Source organism: Agelaius tricolor, unplaced genomic scaffold (genome assembly GCF_023055355.1).
Source record: "Agelaius tricolor isolate 1412-34295 unplaced genomic scaffold, bAgeTri1.0.p SCAF_13, whole genome shotgun sequence".
Classification (NCBI taxonomy): Eukaryota; Metazoa; Chordata; class Aves; order Passeriformes; family Icteridae; genus Agelaius; species Agelaius tricolor.
The window spans coordinates 7,450,714-7,471,126 of NW_027269273.1; the positions used below are offsets into that span (position 1 = coordinate 7,450,714).

Sequence of the window (20,413 nt, forward strand, 5' to 3'; positions counted from 1 at the left end):
CCTGGTGGCCAAGAAGGCCAAGGGCTCCTGGCCTGGGTCAGGAATGGTGTGGCCAGCAGGAGCAGGGAGCTCATTCTGCCCCTGTACCTGGCCCTGCTGAGGGCACACCTGGAGTGCTGTGCCCAGCTCTGGCCCCTCAGGCTGGGAAGGACCTTGGGACGCTGGAGCCCATCCAGGGGAGGCAATGAGGCTGGAGAGGGGCTGGGAACACAAACCCTGTGAGGAAGCACTGAGGGAGCTGGGGTGCTCAGCCTGGAGAAAAGGAGCCTTATATCACTCTCTACAGCTCCCTGAAAGGTGGCTGTGCTCAGCTGGGGCTGGGCTCTTTCTCCAGGCAGCACTGACAGAACCAGAGGGCACAGTGTTAAGCTGTGCCAGGGGGAATGCAGGCTGGATATTAGGAAAAAGTTTTTTGCACAAAGAGTGATAAAGTACTGGAATTGCCCAGGGAGGTGGTGGAGTCACCATCCCTGGATGTGTTTAAAAAAGGATTGGATGTGGCACTGGGTGCCAGGGTTTAGTTGAGGTGGTGTTAGGGCATGGGTTGGACTTGATCTTATAGGTTTCTTCCAAGCTAGTGATCCTGTGTGATTCTGTAATTGAATTAATAAAGAAATAATGCCATTTGCTGTTCACAAAAAGAAAAGACACTGTTCTTTCTCTTCCCTGGTGGCGTCAGAAGATCACTGGTGGAATGGCTGCATGCTGGGGAAGTATTTTCAGCTACAGCATATCTCACTCAGGACAGGCACTCACTCAGCTGCAGGTCTGAGATGCTGAGGGAGGCCTTTGCTTGGTCACCCTGTCTGACTGTGTTTTGAAGGATGCAGGTCATCCTCTGATGTGTTTCCAGGTCAATAAAGCACTAGTGCTGCACAGTCTGTTACCACCACTAGGAAGTGCAGGGTACTGGTGCTGTTCCTGTGTGTGCACCATGATACTACAGCATAAACTTGCAATGATTATTTTTGTTTTAGAGAACAAAGAATGTCCTTCTGGAAAACATTCGAAGGAAGGGAAGGATCAGGATAATTTGGAGTCCCCAAACTGTAAAAGTTCTCCTCCTTCATCCCAGAACAACGAGCAGGGCTCAACCTTACGAGATCTGTTAACTACAACAGCAGGCAAACTGCGTCTGGGCTCTACAGATGCTGGCATTGCTTTTGCTCCAGTGTACTCTACAGGAACAGCAGTAAGTCTTTACAAGATGCACAGTTTTTCTCTTAGGATTTGAAAATCTATCAGTCTGTTCTGGCACATTACAGTTAGAGCAGTCTGATAGGTGTATTGCTTTAAATACTCATTCATAATTAAAACTTCATATGCACACACATTAACATTTTATTTGTTTTTCTGTGTGATGCTAATTGATACAACATCAGAAATGTTACTCTCTTTCAAAAGGAATTGCATTAAGTTGCTTTTACACTGTTTAAGCATGCATTTGTTTTCTAACAGAGTGGCAAGAGTGGAAGGACTATGCCAAACATTCTTGATGATATAATTGCTTCAGTAGTAGAAAACAAGATTCCACCAAATAGAGCACCAAAGATAAATGTAAAATCTGAAATAAAAGAAGAGCCAAAGGATGATAAAAAAAGCATTCAGGATGACTGCAGTAAACGGTACAGTGATATCCAGTATTCGTGGATCTGTGACAAGCATGTTCTGTGGCTCAGAGATCATAAAAACACCAACAACTGGAAACTCTTCAAAGAGTGCTGGAAACAAGGAAGGGTAGGTATTGAGCAGGTTGGTCAGTAAAGTGACATCAGCAGGAGCTCTGGGGAGTTGTGTATTAAAGGACAGATATGCCTAACTCCATGTTTAAAACTGGGGGTAAAAACAGGTTGTCAGGTAGAGCCCACAGATGAACCATGTGTAGTTAAACCTGAGGTACCCAGTTACAATAAATGAGACATTTCTGTTGTGGAGTTACAGATTCCAGAAAGGGGTAACACCTTCGGATATGGGTGCTGTTGGAGAAGTGTTAACAGCTCAGTAAGGCCAAGGTCTTCCATGTGTGTTCCAGACACATTTGTATTCCAGTTCAGTTAAAGAATTTGTCTACTTGTAAAAGGATAAGTACTGATTTTTAAAAATTATTTTATTTTACTCTTTACAGCCTGTTTTGGTATCTGGTATGCATAAGAAAATGAACTTCAGCCTATGGAAAGCTGAGTCAATCAGTCTGGATTTTGGAAACCAGCAAGCAGATATCTTGAATTGCAAGGACAGTATCATTTCAAACACCAATGTCAAGGAGTTCTGGGATGGTTTTGAAGATGTTTCAAGTATGTTCCTTAAAAATGTATTATGGTATTGATTCTGAACATGATCACTGTTAGAAACTGCAGTTAAAAATTATCATTATGGATCTTGGGGCTTTGAAGAAACTTTAAAAAGAAAGCTGTAGGTAATCTGTTTCCAGAGAATGTGGTGGAAACTTGCACTTTGTATCTCTGCAGAATTAAGAATGCACTATTACACTAGCTAGGTCTGACTAAGAAACTGGACAAATGCCCTTCTTACTTAACTAGCTGAGTTTGGTTTGTATCATTCTTGAGTCTTGAAATCAACTATCTCCTGTTTATGCATGAAATTTTGATTCTTGGCAGGTTTAGAGTCCATGTTTAGTTGAATAAAGTGAAATGCCGACAGTACATGAATTTTTAGTTATTTCTGTTATTTACAGAACGGCAGAAAGTAAAAAATGGAGAAACAGCTCTGCTAAAACTGAAAGACTGGCCTTCTGGTGAAGATTTCAAAACCATGATGCCAGCAAGGTATTTTGAGTTTAATATTAGATGTTCTTCAGTCAGTCTTAAGATTACTCTTGCTTTCTCTCTCTATGTAACGGAACAAATTCAATTATATTCTTTTTTTCTTTTCTCCTCCAGATATGAGGACTTACTAAAAAGTTTACCCTTGCCTGAATATTGTAGTCCAGAAGGAAAACTAAACTTGGCTTCTCATCTGCCAGGATTTTTTGTCCGGCCAGATTTGGGACCCAGACTGTGCAGTGCATATGGTGAGTGTGCCCTGTAAATGCAGCTGTTACCTCTTCCCTTAAATGTGTAGAATATCACACATTGCCATGCTTGACAGAAAGATGAGCTTTCTTGATCACTGAATGTAGGGAAATACTGACTGACTTGGGATTTTAACAGTACTTGCACCTGGGCCATGAGAGTCTATTTGCTTCTCCATTTCCATCCATCTTTTCTTATGCTATTGGAGTATTCTGGAGCATATAAATGGTTACCTGCTTGTGCACAGTGATAGAACCTGTCTTTAGTAATGCTATGTGACAAAATACTTCATGAAATATCATGGTATTCATAATTCTGGTCATAAATTAATCTCATAATATTTCTCATAATTTATTTTGTGTGCTGTACACTCAAAAACCTGTTTAGAAAAGGTTGATTCCCTCAGACACTTCGTCTGCTCCTTCTTTTGCCAAGAATTCTGTTCAATTCTGTTTTACAAATAGGACAAGAAATGAGTAGTAATTTGTGACACAGTGACTTTGGTTTTAAAAGTTCTCCAAATATCCTGTGAAAGAGGCATATTAATAATAGTGATAATGGCATGGGTCTGAGAACTGAGTCATTAATGCCACTCTGAGGTAACACTGCTCTAAGGCCGTGTTCCAGAATGTCCTTTTGATTTAAGAATGTTCATTTCCACTTCTTAAAACTACAATTAATTTTCCTCTTTGGGCATAATTTTGATTAAGAACTCTCTTACAGCCAGACATAAAAGTGACAGATTTGATAACCTTGTGTATTCATTGTACCTGTATTGCCTTTGATAACCTTGTGTATTCATTGCCCTGAACAACCTGCAGGGTTGAAGAGGAATGGAACATAGTGGTCAGGAAATGTCTCTGACTATTCTGAAACATTTTGTTCTGACACAGATGCTGTGTAGGGACAGGTACCTGGGCTAGGAGAGAATCTCAAGGACTTGTTAAAAAGTAATGTTTTCTTGTTTAGCAGGTGAACCAAAACCATGTTTTTGATTTGTCTATCTCAGTGATGCCAAGTATACTTCAGAAATTTCTTCACTGTTGTTACATGTTCTGATTTGAATATGCAATACAAACAAATCTTAATTTTATCTTGTAACATAGGTGTGGCTGCTACTAAAGACCATGACATAGGAACCACAAATCTCCATATTGAAGTTTCTGATGTCGTGAACATCCTTGTTTATGTTGGCATAGCCAAAGGAAATGGAGTACTTTCCAAATCAGGTAATGTCATCTCACTCACTGCAAGAGGTGTAGATGGACTGAATGTTCTGCCCCTTCTAAAATTGACACTGTTCTTTGGAAGGCAGATCCATAAGAACTGGCTTACAGCTGGGTGATTCTTTGTTCCAAGGGTTTGCACACACATTAGTTCTGTATAAAATACACTGCAGTTCATGAATTATGAAATGGTATTTCAAACTCTTTCCACTTTTTCTGCCATTACATATAATTGATGCACCATTGCTGTGCTGGGGCTGGCATAGCTAATGGAAGTGCAGGGTGGAGGATTTTCTCTGGAAGCTGTGCTGGTTCTAACAGTTATGTCAGGATGATGTATTTGCCAAACCTTCTGTTTATGCTGCTTCTTCTGGATGCATTGTGCTTACTCTATTGAATTTGGGCTGTAATGCAATTTTTCAACACTGGAGAGCTTAAATTGGTGTATGTTAGTTGTCTCTATGAGGTTTATTGCTTATGTGAAACAGTCTTTAAATCACTGAAATAGTTCTGTTTCTTTGCCCTTTTTCTTTTGTCCTCTTACTCTGTAATCAGCAAATGTAGATTTTGGGTGTGACTAATAGAGCTGCAGTAAGGTTTGTCTTTCATTTGCTTTGTTTTCACTTGTGTATGCATGGAGTTAATAGCAGCAAACTTGAGCATCCTGGGAGAGCTCTGGCTGCAACAACAGCATGCTATACACTGCTTGTGCTGACTGCAGGAAAACACCTCTGTCATCTTTTCATTTTTTGGTACCAGCCCTGCTTGTTTATTTCAGCTAGGAGATTGTGTTCTGTGGAATTCAGGAAATGTGAAAAAGTTCAAAAATTAAAGGTATTTTTAAGGTATCCATGGCATTCATGTTCTAGTAATGAGTTACAGACACTGAACAGAAAGATCACCTGGTGGCTTCTGTGGTATTCAGCAAACTTCCATCTGCTCAATCTCACACAAGAATTTTGAAAAGAAGATATTTAGTTTTTGTGTTTTTTCTCCTTCTCACATTTAAAGAATATTTTTGTTGAACCTTAGGAGTTTTGAAGAAGTTGGAAGAGGAAGATTTGGATGACCTTTTAAGGAAGAGGTTGAAAGATTCAAGTGAATTACCTGGTGCTTTGTGGCACATTTATGCTGGCAAAGATGCTGACAAGATAAGAGAGTTTCTGCAAAAGGTTAGATTTATAACACATCATTTATAAATATAACCTAAGTAATTGGTAAATCAAAAGGGGCTGGCAAAAACCACAAACCCCACTTCAATGTTAGAGAAGGGAGGGAGGCAAAATTATTTCCTTTATAGCACATAAAATAAACTATACTTGACCTGCTGCACCACCAACAAATAAAGTATGTAACACATAAATTCACTTTGTAAGAGTGACAGGTGGTCTGTAACTGAGGGCTTAGGAGCGCATGGAGATCTGCTCTTGCCCTGCTCCAATACAAAAGATAATTTGTGGGATGGTGTTTTTCTGTCACTGATCCATTATTGTGTTATTGCTGCTGAATTTTTGGTGACTTTTCCCATGCCAAATTCCCTGACCACACCACCCATGGCCACCAAGCTTTGCCAGGACTGTGTCACATCAATCAGTAAGCACAGGAACGTGGCTGGGCTCTTGGTGAAGGTGGAAGCAGTGGGAGAACACCCCCAGGGGCAGCAAACTTAACCTGGCTGTGCTGCAGATCATCCTTCAGTGGCGTGTGGTGATCAGAACTTAGAGCCACATCAGAACCTTTCAGGTTGTTCCTAGGATGAATATCTATCAGTGCATTAAATGGAGGCATTCCATCTTGGAAACAGTTTTCTGTGCCCTGTCCTTAGCACATTTGTGTGCTCTGGAAAGTGGCCTTGATAGAAGACACAGACATACCAAAGTATCACTGAAGTGATTGCTCGAGGAGGTGTCTTCACTGTCTTCTTCTGTCAGGAGAGATCAGATGAGTTTTATCTGGCTGCAGCAAAGGGGTCCCTAAACAAACTCGAGGCCAAGGGCTCTGCTGTGAGCAGGGGAGGCCCAAGCAATTCAGCAGTGGAGATTCCCTTTGACTGTAAAGCAGTGTTACTGTACCATGCAGCTGTCCTCCAGTGACTCAAACAGTTGCTCTTTGGCAGGCTGAGCTGTGGGGAAAAATGAGCACTGGTAAGTAAAACGAAGCTAATTCCAGGAGATGATGAATTATTCAGCAAGACTTTTTGTTCATTCAAAAAGTAGGTGCTCATAAATTAGATGGTGCCTTTTCAGTTCAAAAAAGAGAGTTGTGAATAAAGTCATGAATGCAAAGGAATAGGTGGACATAGAGAGGAAATGCTGAATACTCCCTCAGAGCACTTGTGAAATTGTAGAGAATAGCTGTGAAGCTATTTGAGCAGCAGGTTTAAAACAGCAGCATTTAGGATGCTGTGTAAAGAAGTTTGTCATTTGCTACCACAGTTAGCCCTGGTATCCCAAGTGAGCTGTGTACCACCATGTATTTTAGGAGTGGTGGTATTTGGGAAGTATTGAATTGGAGATTATTGATGAGTAATCATTGGGACCACTTTGCTGCTGCTAAGATATAAAATCTCAGTATCTCGTTAGAAGGGTGATAATACTCAAGGAGGGTTTCAAGTTCTGCATCACATAATTACATTCATTTAATAAAATTAAAAAAAAAAATCTATGTTTCATGACTCATGACAGGTGGATTAGGTTTTTGTTCTTTATATGTCATCACTTTTTTCTTTTTTAGTGACTAGGATTGATTTAGAGTAATATTTGTTCCCCTGTGGTTCACTTGATGAGAAATGGTTGTGCCATTCCATTTAGTGATTTCAGGAAGTATTTTTATGTGTTCATCATTTTTTCTGAATACCTTCATAGGGTGGTAGGAAAGCAGCTTCTCACACCAGTGTGGCTGAGGTTGGAAGGGGCCCCTTGAGGTCCCTTCTGTCCAGCCCTGTGCTCAGGCAGAGTCATCTGGAGCAGGTTTGCCAGGACTCCAACCTTTGGCTTTATTGGCTGCTTTGTTCCTGAGCTCAGGTGGTGATGTTGTGTGTCTGTGTCAAAACTGAAGAAAGTTGTAAGCCTGAGGAATTGGCAGCACAGGAACTCCAGAGCTCAGATTTTATTTTCTGGATGAAAGAAGTCACACAGAGAGCATGTTGCTTATTAATAGATTATTGTGCTGAGTTCTTTAAAGCTCTGCACTTTGGAGTGGGAGGGAGTGTTACAGATGTCCTCAGTTCAGTGAGACTTCCCAGATCCTTTGGGGTTGTTTTGAATCCCTAGCCAGAGTTCTTGGTTGGTATTGGGAACTGAGTGACATTGCTTGGCAAGGTGAGCTTACATAACAATGATCAGCAAAAGGTTTGGTTCTTTTGGAAGTTATTTGGGATGTTTTCTGTACTTAACAGATAGCAAAGGAGCAAGGCCTGGAGGTTTTACCAGAGCACGATCCAATCCGTGATCAGAGTTGGTATGTGAACAAAAAACTTCGCCAAAGACTTTTTGAAGAATATGGAGTAAAAACCTGCACAGTTATTCAGTTCCTTGGTGATGCTATTATTCTACCAGCAGGAGCACTTCATCAGGTAATGTACATTAAATTCAAGACATAAAAGATGAATAACTTTTTTCCAAAGACATGGATACATCTGTGCTCAGTTACATTTTATTTTTTATTAGTATCTGTTAGCATGTAGAAATGTAAAATAAGATACATCTGCTGGTGTAGCTGACTAGCATACAGCAAATGGAATGCTTTAAGGATTAGTTCTTTTTTTACTTTATAGATGAACAGACCATTATTAACCATTGTTTTCCACTTTTCATTTCTGTAGCAAATTTCTGAACAAACTGAGTCTAGTTATGGCAGAGTCAGGTTAGTAATTTTCTTCTTCTAAGCCAGCAGTTAACCTAATTGAGGAGGGGCAGGGAGAGCAACTTGAGCAGGTATGGATGGAAAGCACCTGGATGTCAGGTGTCCTTGTTTTTGTCCTTAGCTGTAGGTGAATTGTAGTGGGCGTTCTGGTGTTTCTGTAACAGATATTTGGTTGTTTTTCCACGCCACATTTAAGTTCCTTTTAACACAGAGGGTACATCAATCACCAGAAGTCATCATTGTCTCTTCAGCAGTTTTTCTTGCTCTGAAAAAGAGTGATCTCACCTTTGCAGCAGCTGGGCTGATCTAATCTGTAGTTGGGTAGGAAAAGTGCTGCCAGTGGGGCACTTCTGGAGAAGCAGGATGAATTTGTGTTAGTCAGCCTCAGTTGCCCCTGGCATAAAGGGTTATTAGGTACTTGCCTTCAGGCCTTTTTCCCTCACAGCCTGTAAACTGCTGCTCCTTGGTGGAAAGAGGAAGAAAGCTCAGTTGTTTAGGTGAGACTTCTAGGCCATTCTAGACTTACTTTGATGCTTCAGCAGGAAGTGGAGCTTGCTGGCTTGCTGTCTTGCCAGCTGTCAGGCACCACTAATGAGGTCCTTGACTGTCAAGGAATGAGGAGCATCCCCACCCTGCAGTTGGTTGTAAACCATTGTGATGTTGAAGATCTATCATTGATCTCCCTGTGGGTTCAAGTGAGGCCAAGCCTTTCTGAAGAAGGTGCTGTTCGGTTTCCAATCTGCAGATCAGCTTCCAGCTGTGGCAGAGAGGAAGCAGTGGCTCACCATGTCCCTGTGGCCAGGGCAGTGGAGTTTAGTGGGGTTTCCCCTGTGAAAAACTGACAGGGGTGTGGTGATGACAGGGGTCATGTCCCTGCTCTGTCTCTGGCTGTGTCTGTTGTGGGGCATTGAAAGCACCTGGGACCTTACCTGCACTAGGCTCCTCCTCATCCCCTGAGTTTCTGGGTGGGTTTGACATGGTGGTATGTAGCTCTGGATGGTCTGTGGGGATTTGTTTTCTGGCACAGGAAAGGAAAGACCCAGACAGCCCCAAACAGACCTTGCTGACCCAAATGTAGGGAGGTGTAGGTTGCCTTCCCCCATACAATGACTCTCAGGGCTTGAAGTTGTTTCACAAATGTGGAGGAACAGCTGACATTGCTGCTGTTCTTGGCTCCTGTTAGGCTAAAGAAGTTGGCACTCCCAGAGTCATGTATTGCATCCTCCAGCAGCCTTACTCTGATCCCATGAAACAAGAGAGATCTCTCCCAGATAGGAGAGTGGAAGGGAACCCAGGGGAAATAACAAATGTCCTGGGAAATCTGTTCTATATAGCATGTGCCATTATATAAAGCCATACAGAATATAAAACATGAAGTAGTGGGACTGTTCCAGTCTTCCCTCTACTTTATATGTTTAAGGACCAAAAATAAGACCACTCTTATCTTTATCTCCTTGGCTTTAAACTGGAGATTGTGTTTGAAGTGGTAATGTTGTAGCTTCTGGCACCAAGGAGTTAATAACATGGTGTTTTTAAACCTTAGTGGGTGAAGCTGAGAACCTTTTCATCTTCAGTAAGAAGTTCCTGTGAATCTGCCACGTAGGAGGAAATAAAAGCATCGTGTTCTTTCATGTATGTGCATAGTGCTCTCTGTAGAGATGCGTAAATACTGACCTTAGGGATCAGCAGCAGCACTTCAGAGATACAAAGCACATTTAAAAACTGAAAAATAAGTCTGCACAAGAATACATACCATGTTAAGTTTACACATTAAGTGTTTCAGATTTACATGCACATTATGAACCTTTTAATTATTAAAACTGGGTAAAAGTTGATGCTATATTAGGTGGTAAATTAACATTTTTATTTGCTCATGAGTAATGTTGTGGAGCAGAAGGAATCAGACTGAGGGCTGGAGCTGGGGAGCCTGGCTGCCTGTGGTCACTGCATAAATGTAGTTCTGACTCTTCCTTTCTGGAGCCAGTTAGGATTGTTGGCACACTGCTGCTTCTGACATGCTGGTCTAGAATTTACTGCCCTAACATGGAGGAGGTTGTGTGTATTTCTTCTGTATATTGTTTTTCCACCCCCCCTCCCTCCCCCTGGTTCTATGGATTCATGTCTGGCTTTTTAAAGCTTATTCTTTACATTTCATGGCAGCATATGCATTCCTCTTGCTTCCCAGCTTTCTCCCCCTCCCTGTGTACTTGCAGACAGCAGTCACATTCTTCTTGTGAGGGCTGCAGCAGGCAAAGTCAGACTGTTCCCGGTGGGAGGGGAGGGACAGCCTCTCCTGTGAGCTGTGACGGGCAGGGCAGCCTTGTCTGTTCCTCTTGTGGAGGGAATTGCTCTCTCAGAAGGAGAATCCAGAAATAGATACAGTGTTGGACTGTCACCTCTGCAGCTGCTTCCCTGAATGCTCTGTGAGGGGCATCTCCTTTCTTCTTGGCTGTACAGGCTGGGAGCTCAGCCGTGTCCCTGGCTGCTGATGGCTGAGCCTTGTTCCCTCTGGGGCACTTGTGACTGGGAACTTCCCCAGCTAAAAAAGGGTGTTGATACTGTTCTTTTGCAAGATTCACTCTTCCTGCTGCTCCACTGTGGGTTATGCTGTATCACAGACATCTCTAGGGATGGCCTCCCTGGTTTTAACTTGGTAGCTCCAAATTGGTAAAATATTTTAACTAAAAAAAAAGCTAGAAATACTGGAGTCAGTAATTGAAATGTGGTGTTCAGGCGCCCTGCAAAACTTGTTCATAGTGGAACAAGTGATCATGATGTTGTTTTTTATAGAGGCATTATCTTGATTTAACAGCAGGATTATGCATTGTACAATAACTCGCTCGCAGGTAACGTGGCATCCTGGCAATGCTCCGATAAGGATTGTCGGATAAAGGTCTGGGCGTTGCACATGCACAGCTCGGGGAGCTCAGCCTTGCAGGAAGTGGCTGATCCCATGGCCATCAGGATGGCTGGGTGGCCCTTTCTTCCCTGCCCACTCCCTTTCCCTGTCCCAGCCCAGGTCTGAGGCTTTTCCAGCACCGCAGCCCCTCCCGGGCCCTGCTGGAAGCGCCGGCTCTGCGTGGGCCGGGTGTGGAGCTGTTCTCAGTTCAGCTGGAAGTGGCACAGGCGTGGGAGTGCTGCACTCCTCGCCCCACAAACCTCAGGGGAATCGTTGCTAAACGTTTCTGTGTGTGTGTCACTGCATCAGCTTGTGTTATAAATATTATAAATAGAACTGCCTGGGGCCGTCAGCGGGGCATTCCCATGCTGAGCACCAGAGCAGCCGGGTAAAATCTGTCCCGCAAACTTTCACACGGATAAGACAGGCCCTGGAAGGGAGGGAAGAGCAGACTTCAGGCACAGCAGAATTAAAGGTCTGAGGGAAACAAGTGTTTCCTATTCTGCCATGGAGGGTTAGGGAGTCAGTAAAACCTTGTCTTAGTGAGGAGAAAGTGAATGAGTGGTGTGGGATTTGCATGGGCTGGCAAGGAAGCCAGGGGCAGGTAGAGACTTGAAAGAGGTGGGAAGCCTGTGAGGGAGGGGAGGGGGCTGGAGCTGCTGTCTGCACCATGCAGAGGTGCCTCACCCCAGGCTCTAGGAAATTCCCTGAGTGCTGGTGGGAGCCTCGTGCTGGCACTTCTGCAGCTGCTGCCTCTCTCCTGGCTTTCTGCTGTTTGCAGATGGTGTGGCATCAACAAACCCTCCTTGTGTCCAGAATTAGTTCTGTTTTGATGAATTCTCAGGAGGAGGGACCAGCACTGCTTTGTCCTTGATGATGATGATGAGCAATCAAAAACCCCATGTGCAACATGACTGCTGAGCTGGGGGTCACCTGCTGGGATTTCAGCTGTAGAGAGGGAGCTGCTCTGTAAAATCAGACTTGGGCAGGGGTTTTGGAGAAGAAAGAAAATTTTAAATTAAGTCCTGTGCCCTCAACTGTGTAGACCCCAGTGGTTTCCTTGAATGTCAGGTACCATAGTGGAATTTTTAGAGTGTGCATTTAGAAACTCTAGATTTTGCTAGGTTTCACTTTAAATACACAGATCTCTATCAGTCCTGAGCAGGGTGGGATGGAGTGTTTGCTGGAATGGCTGAGGCTCTGCCTCTCTGCCCCCAGGCTTTGGGAATTCAAACTGTTGCACATCACAGCTTCTGTGAGGAGCTGTTGGAGTTTGGGGAAAAGAGGATTTTGACTGCTGAATTACAAATTACAGTGTAATTTGTAAGGGTTTAGGGGTGAAAACACAATTGGTTCTGAAGGAAATGAACTGGAGTTGGTGGTTGGGTCACAATGAGGAAGCAATTTCCCTTTCCCCTGTCCTCCAGGCACGACCTGGGTGGCAGGAGATGGTGTCTGTTCCTCAGTAGTTATCTCATGTCAGTAAGAAGCAATGTTCAGAGAAAAGAAGAAGGGTGCTCTTTTCCCCCTACTTCTCAGCCTCCCCCTTTCCCTGTTGATGGTTGTTTCTTTCAAGTATCTCCACTGGCAGTTCCTTTTCCATTAAGGTGCCAGCTTGCAGCGTGTGTGCGTGGCTGAGGAGCCGGGTCCTGCAGGGCAGGGCAGCTCCAGGGCTGGGCAGGCTGAGTGCAGCTGCTGAGGGAGGAGCAAGGCCTCAGTGTGGGATTTATGCTGAGCACGGGCAGCTGGGCAGCCTTCAGAGGTGCTGTGGCAGCAGCCAGCCTAGATAAGGCAGACAGACATAATTGCTCTCTCCCTGTAAAGGTGCCCTTTAGTCCCATAAGGCTCTGGTTAAGGCATCTCAAGGCCCACTCTTTCCTCAGGTACCTCTGCCAAAGAATAACCCCAAATACTAATGATCAGTCTCTTTTTGTTATTTTGGATAGGTGCAAAATTTTCACAGCTGCGTTCAAGTAACGGAAGACTTTGTGTCTCCAGAACATCTTGTACAGTCATTTCACCTAACGCAGGAGCTGAGGCTGTCAAAGGAAGAAATCAATTATGATGATAAACTGCAGGTAGGCAATGAATGCTGCTCTGGAAGGGGCTGGGAAGGCAGGGTGTGCTTGGGCTCATTGAAATGCCGAGCAGTGTGTGGAGCTACTTCCTTGCTGCTGTTCACACAGAATAACAATGAGCAGCAGCATGAATGCCAGGGCTGTAAATGACTCTGCCTTGAGCTGCTGGCTTTATTTCACATTACATTTTAAAATGTGTAAAAAGCTGTTCCTTTTGCACAGGCTCGATGAAGCCTTTCTTTTTCCATCCACTAAGCTTAGGGCTCAGTCCTAAACTTTGCAGAGTTCCTGGGGTCATAGTCCTTACTGAAATCTGTCCCATGTTCTTGCAGGTTAAAAATATCTTGTATCACGCAGTTAAAGAAATGGTGAGAGCTTTGAAGATTCACGAAGGTGAGATGGAAGATATGGATGAGAACTGAGCACACTCTGCTTTTTGGAGGTAGCATCACCCAGAGGTTATTTCACCTGATCTGTGAACGGTAAACACACTAATTTAAGCTTCACAAACCATCAGTGCCAAGAAAACACAGTCATCATATTTACTTGTTAATGACACTGCAACGGTAGAGCTTCATATCACAGCCACTGTGATTCCATGTTCCACTTGCAAACAGTTGAGCAGCGTTCTGCTGTCTGTATTATAATGTACATGAAGTTTGTGAAATGTCAAAGATTTAAGATGATGTATTTATTTTTGGAAAAAACGACAAAATTCTATGCTATATTGTTGATCAAATGTAAATGTGACTTGTACAGTTTGCTAAAATAATTCAGATCTTTTTCACTACATTGAGACAGTTACTGTGAGAGTAGGACACAAACACCAGCTATTGCCTGCATTTGGGATCTTGCTGAGTCCGCACAGCAGTCATGTCATATTCTGAAAATTACTGCCAAATAATTGTAAACTTTGTAAAATATAAAGTATATAAAGTAGATATTAAATACAGACACTTCAGTATTTTATTGAAGCTATTCAGTGTACAATTAAACGTTTTCAAAAGGTGTAATTTATTTAAAAATTGTCTCATTTTGGTAAAATTTATGTGAACTTTTAAAGCTTAAATATTAAACTTAATATGCTATGTAAATATATACATATATACATTCAATGATGTATTTTTTTAAAACATTGGCTTGCTTTAATTTGTTAAAAGTGCAAGTGTTACACATGCTTTGTACATTGAAGTTGAAAGGGGTTTTACATTTTCCATTAAAATGACTTTGTCAGACGTCGCGGTGTGGGTTTGTTTGTTCGCTGCTGCCAGGGCAGCCCAGTGCTGCCCCCTGCCGGCCGCAGCCGGCACTGCCGGGAGCCTCTGCCCCCGCCCCTTCCCTTCGGGACTCGGCACCTGCTCCACGGGAAGGGCAAAGGCGTTTCTGTGCCATGATTGTCTCCTAACAGCTTGCCTTTGATCGCTCAGGTAATACTACAAAATAATGGATGTTTTTAAAAATTTATTTTTATGGGTTTTTTTTATTTAATAATGATAAATGTTAGCAGTTGAGCAGAATTCTAGGTTTTTGAGTGAGTTTGAAAAGCTTCACTAGAAGTGTGCTTTAAGTTATTAAAACTATTCAGATACTTAGATTGATTATCAAATGCTGGGCAGAGCCAATGGCTAGCTCCTGAGGTGTCCAAAAGGGGATAGTAATTATCCTGGTTACAGTAATGACCCTGGTTACTGCTTCCAGTCTGACACATCTGACTGGGTTTGGGGTCACCAAAAACCCCAAATCCCATGTAAGTCACCTTTCAAAATAATAAATCACAAAAGCAATTCCTCATTCCAAAAGTCAAAATATTTAGTTGGCTTGAAAACTTGAAATTTGTCAAGTTGCAGAGAAATACCAGGGAGTTAATGGTGCTGCACTTAACAAATGCTTCTTAACTTTGTAGCCTGTTCCATCCATTATCATCTTTATTCTTCCCTGCAGCATTAGAGCATTGGCTGAAAGTGGAGGATCTGCCAGTGTATATTTGCTTAATGAGAAGTGGACTCTAGTTGTGCATACTTTTATTTTTTAAGTTCAAGATATGTAAATACTTTAGTATTTCCTTCTTCAATTGAGTTTTTTTTCCATGTGCCTTACAAGTATGAAATTATAGTTCCTGCTGCAGAGTCCCATTGCCCTTGGTTCTTTTCCTGCAGCCAAGAGCAGTTGCTGGCCCTGGGCCATGGCTGCCATCCCTGCTCACTCCTGTGCTGCTGCTGTGTCTTGGCAGCTGAGTGGGAGGGCAGGGCTTGGTGTCCCCTGAGTTAGTGTCCCAAAGTGTCACATTGCCACGCCTGCCCTGGCCAAAGCCATGGGTTTTCTCCTCTGCCTGTTCTCCAGTGCCTGTACAGCTGACAGCACCTGTGCCTCGAGATCTGAGCTTTGGTACCACCCTATGGCCCCACTGACAGCTGCCCTGCCACCCCAGAGGGCTTAGAGACCTGGGCAGGGCTCCCTGGCACCTGCCTGTCCAGCTGAAGATGTTCTTCTCTCCTTAAAGGAAACTGGAAGAGTGACTAAACAGTGCAGAAGTTGTTGAAGTTCACAGGTACTCCAAATACCACTAAAAACACCAAAAAAGTTGTTTAAGTACTTGGTGTAGCACATCCTGCTTAGTACCTTCAGGTTTCTGGCTCTGTCACCATGAAGCCAAGCTCCCTGCAGGAAATGGGAGCAGGAAGTGGTGCTGGTGTTGTGCTTGTGGCTGTGAGCATGACCAGAGGCGTTCACAGCTGATGTCTGACACCAGAGGGGTTTGTGGGAAGCTCTTTTGTTCTCAGGTTAGTTTTTCCCTCTTGACCTTTTTCCATGTTCTGTGATGTGTTTCTGGGCATGTTTTTCCCATCTTCATTTGCTAAAGACTCTTGGGGGATTTCTGCTCTACAATCTCAACTATTTTAATACAGCCAAAAGTATTCAGTGAGATCAGCTGAAGCTGTTGGAGTGCAGGAATGCTGTCAGCTGCTACAACATGGATATGAAATACTGTGTGTCATCTTTTGCCACCTTCCTGTTGAGCACAAGCTCTGTCTTTGTCTGCTTTGCTCTCCATTAAACTCTTCCTTCTTTCTCCTTTCCTGTCATTTGAAAGATCACACCTCAAGAGTCAGCAAAACTGTGAGCCCTGCTCCCCACACCCCCCTTTCCCTCTTTTCCAGTTCCTTATCACCATCTCCATCCTCAGCACTGCTGTACAGTAAATGGCCACAGCAGTTTCTTTCCTGTTGGAACTGCAGAGGTACCTAATGAAGAATAAGTTTTTAGCAAAGAACAAAGCAGGGCTGTGATGACCTGAAGTATTTCAGCACAGATGGCTGCTGCATTTATGGTTTAGCAGAAACAGAAATTGCTGGAATTGCTGGCAGGGAAATGGTGGTCCCTGTTAGGGAGGTCAGACTAGGGGTTTAGAACAGTCTGATTTGCAAATCTATTTATTCTACTCCTAGCTTCATGCAAGTTGCTCAGATCTCTGTGTGTAGGCCAACTCCCATCTGATCAGCCCTACGTTCTCATGCTCTCTGACCTTTTTGGTAGGTGGTAGTTTTGTTTGTGCCCTCTCCTGTGACATCTTGTCAAGCCCTCTTCTGCTCTCACAGCTGACAGCCTTCCCTGCCCTGTGCCTGTAACTGGGAATTTCCCTTCCTTTTCCCTTCCACAGCCACCATTGCCTGCTCTGCTCCTTTCCAGAGCAGGATGTTTGTGCTCTCCCCCACATCCGTGCTGGATGAGCTGCCTCACGCTGTCGAGATTCCTGGAGTCGGTCTCTGCTGCGCTTTCCCCTGCTAAGCCCCAGCTTTGTTTCAGGCAGTGTCAGCTCTCGCTGTGCTCCTGCTTGGCAGCTTTGACCCGTGCTTTGAAGGCTGGAGCGCTGTGTCCGTCCCGCCGGTGTCCCGTGTGCCCCCGCAGAGCAGCAGTGCTGGGGGCGGTCCTTGCCTGCAGGGGCCACCACCGCCTTCTGCTCTTCCCATCTCAGCAGGGTGGCCCAGGAAACTGCCCCGGGAGCAAGTGCCCTGTGGCGTCAGCAGCACACACAAACCGACCTCTGTACTTCTTTCATTTGTTCTCATCGGTTTCGAAAAGGAAGTCACCATCTATAAATAGCTGCTAGGAAAATCTTGCCTCATAGCAAACTGAAGATGTGATTCACCTGATGTGTTGTGTGCAAATAGCTGCATTTTAAACAAGGGCCTTTCTAAAGGTAGGTGGTGGACTGAGGGATTTTTGCTGTTATGCTTCAAAGTGAACGTTTCTGGTACCTTCCAAACATACCAAGGCTCTATATTCTTGTCCCAGATGCCTGTTTCTTTTTCCAGTCCCTGGGTCTGTGGTACCTTGGTGAAAATAGTAGGGTTTAGTAGCTCTGAGGCAGAAAATCCTGTATTTTCACAGCTCTAAGGATTTCATATTGTTTGATCTCAATAATACCTTAAGTCCTGCAGCAAATGGGCCTGAGGGAACACTTCAAATGATTACAAGACAAAAACCCTGAGTAAGCTGAAATTACTTCTGGTAAAACAAACATGAGAAAAAAAGAAGGTGGAGGAAAAGATGTCCATAGCTCTTAATTCTTTAGGGAACAATGAACTTTTTATACAATTGAACTCCACAGTCCTCATACTCAGGCAGGAAGATGTGGCAAATAACGTCCAGCCTGTGCCTGACTTGTGGCAGCCACAGCACTGCTCTGATTGCTGTGGAACTGTTTGATTTTGTTTTCTACTGTTTTAGCCCAGCTCAGTACAGGATGTTATTAGCTGTTGTGGCTGTATTTGCTTTTCTCCATGTACAGAGCTGGACTGGAAGGGGTCTCAAAAGATCCAACTTTTTGTGGGAAGGAGAGTCTAGATGAGGTGTAGCTCCTGTCACTTGAAGCAGTGATCAGGAGCTGCAGATGGCTGAAGAGCTGCTGCTGAGAGGACAGTAGGAAGGAGTTCACTACCAGAGTTCCTGAACATGAAAACGCTCTCAGAGGAAGCAGTCACAAAATCCTTTTTTTCCCCTTTTAATAAAAGCAAAATGTAAAACCCAACACTTCTGTATTTTGGTTTTAGCCATCATTTTAAGTAGCAACTGGTAGTGGTGAAGTCTGCACATTTTATTCTCAGGAGACTCCACATTGCTTCCCAGTTGCCTTTCTTTGGTTTCTCTTTCTGTGGTGATACAGCCAGAGATTGGATAATTACAGTTTCTTTTGGCATAGCATGTGTTGGCAATATTCAGCAGGGCCAGTATTTCTGTGTGCCAAGACAAGGGTGGTTTCTGTGGTTAAAGCAAAGTCTATGAATAGAAGTCAGTGTCTGGATGTGTATTTAAAATTGGTTCTTGGTGAGACACTGAAACAGCGGACCACAAGATTCTTTAACTCTGTCCATTATAAAACAATGCAGCCCAGACTCAGCACCCCGGGCATGTTTCTGTGTGCTGTGCCAGGCTTTGGTGACGATCCCTGGGACAAAAGTGACTCACGGCTTTGTTGTTGCTGTTGCAGCTCTCTGCACGTCGGTCACCTGCTGCATTCCCGCACCATGCCTCTTCCGTACTCCCTCCAGGCCGGGGCATTGAGCCCATCCCGTCGGTTTGGCGGTGAAAGAGGCGAGGGCACGGCCAGAGAGGGGAGCCGGGCCCCGGGCTCCCGCCAGGTGGCGGCCGTGGCTGCGGGATCCGCCCGGACACGGGCACCGGCCGAGCGCCGCGGAACCGCGCCCGGCCGCACCCCGCCCGCAAGCTCAGTAACTTAGAACAGTTTTAAATTGTTGTGACACAAATTAATTGCTGACAGCCACGGGAGAAGAATTTCCCGAGCTTTACTGCTATGAATCTGTAAAACCTGTCCTCTAGTGGTGAGTATTCTTGGTACAACATACCTTTTTCCAATGCACTGAGTAATTGCTTAGCTCTGCATTCAGACTGAAGAATTCCTTACTTTAAAAAATTCAGGATCACTCACGAGAGTGGAACACGCCCGTGGAGTTGGGATTCAGCAGCAGTCGTGTTGAGTAGGCAGACTGCAAGAACAAACAAGCACTTGCATTGCAGGAGATAGAGAAGACTTAACACCACTTCCAAAAGTGGCAGTATGCAGTTTTGCCCCTACTTGGCCATCCTTCCCACAGAGAAGCAGCTTCTTTCAGATCTGGTGTTTTGTTTATGCAGCTACACATGAAGGGACAGTTTAGCGTTAAAGTCAAGAAGGTAGAGCTTGCAATTCCCAAGCTCCCACCTCTGAAGAACCCTGACTTCAACAGACCTAAAAACTGCTTCCTTCTCTAGCTGCCATTTGCAGACACCACTGACATGTCTTGTAGTTAACAACCCTGAGCTACCACCCCAGCAGTGGCATGAGGTAGGTGCTTACAGGATTTTATTTCCATCTTGTGAGCACATTCTTTGCTTTACTTACATGACCAGGAACAGCATGCTCCTCTGCCTTGTTACCTGGAATAGTCAGCCAGGCAGGGGCCAGCAGAGACTGGCACTTGCCCTTGGTGGGAGCAGTGAGCTGGGTCTGACCTGGAACAGGTCACCTCATCACAGCTGGATGGGGCTGTTTGCTAAACTGCTCCACGTGAAAAATAACTTTTTTATTTCCCCAGCAAGATTAGATTTAAGTCAGCACAAGGCACCTCCTCCAATGAACTTGTCTTACCTCTGTTTCTATAGACTTTTTCTAACCTCCAGTCCCTACGCTCCTTCAAGCACAGAAGATGCCAGGTACACAGAGGTAAGGGGAGAATTGGCATAGCAGTAAGGTGTTCTTGCTGCTCTTCCAAGTCTATTCTGGAAGAAAAATGCACTCTTAGAAAGCAAGCTTACCTTTTAACAGCATAAGAATAACTTAAAATGCCGTAGCTTGCAATACTGAACACTTCCCTAATCAATAACAGCTGAAGGTAATTAATACCTAACTACCCACTAAAACACTTGGAAAGCCCCAGCTGGGCTCCCTCCCCAATGCTGGAAGGGACAGGTGTGAGGAGGCTGCACAGCCCTGCCCAGAGCCAGCATCTTCAGGGTGTATGCACACCCTGCTCAGACCCAGCACCCTCAGCACTGTTCCTACAGCTCCTGCTGGGCTGTGCCCCACAAAATCCACGGAGCTGCTCTGCTGATGCTCCAGTGCTCTACAGGGCTGGAACCCAGCTGTCAGCCAGGTCATTCCACAGGTGGGCAAGGCCCTCTGAATTCATCCCAGCTTTCTTGAATTTGCTGGATGATGAATGTGGAAGCTCAGCTGTAGGTGTACCCTAACACTTAGTACAAGTACTAATATGTTCTTTATACTTGGCAACATTTGTACAGATGTAAGAGACAGTG

The 20,413-nt window shown here is 44.3% G+C and overlaps 1 protein-coding gene across 14 annotated transcripts in view; it reads left to right on the forward strand.

Moving 5' to 3' along the window:
- Nucleotides 1–14,334, forward strand: part of JMJD1C (jumonji domain containing 1C) — a 159,650-nt gene extending 145,316 nt beyond the window's left edge. For all 14 annotated transcript variants that reach the window (XM_071438590.1, XM_071438591.1, XM_071438593.1 and 11 more), the window contains 10 exons: nucleotides 978–1,192; nucleotides 1,459–1,737; nucleotides 2,126–2,294; nucleotides 2,696–2,786; nucleotides 2,901–3,031; nucleotides 4,139–4,261; nucleotides 5,291–5,430; nucleotides 7,656–7,832; nucleotides 12,968–13,099; nucleotides 13,432–14,334. In XM_071438590.1, the coding sequence (XP_071294691.1) occupies nucleotides 978–1,192; nucleotides 1,459–1,737; nucleotides 2,126–2,294; nucleotides 2,696–2,786; nucleotides 2,901–3,031; nucleotides 4,139–4,261; nucleotides 5,291–5,430; nucleotides 7,656–7,832; nucleotides 12,968–13,099; nucleotides 13,432–13,521 (1,547 nt within the window). In that variant the 3' untranslated portion in view covers nucleotides 13,522–14,334. The remainder of the gene's footprint in view (nucleotides 1–977; nucleotides 1,193–1,458; nucleotides 1,738–2,125; nucleotides 2,295–2,695; nucleotides 2,787–2,900; nucleotides 3,032–4,138; nucleotides 4,262–5,290; nucleotides 5,431–7,655; nucleotides 7,833–12,967; nucleotides 13,100–13,431) is intronic.
- The last annotated feature ends 6,079 nt before the right edge of the window (nucleotides 14,335–20,413 follow it).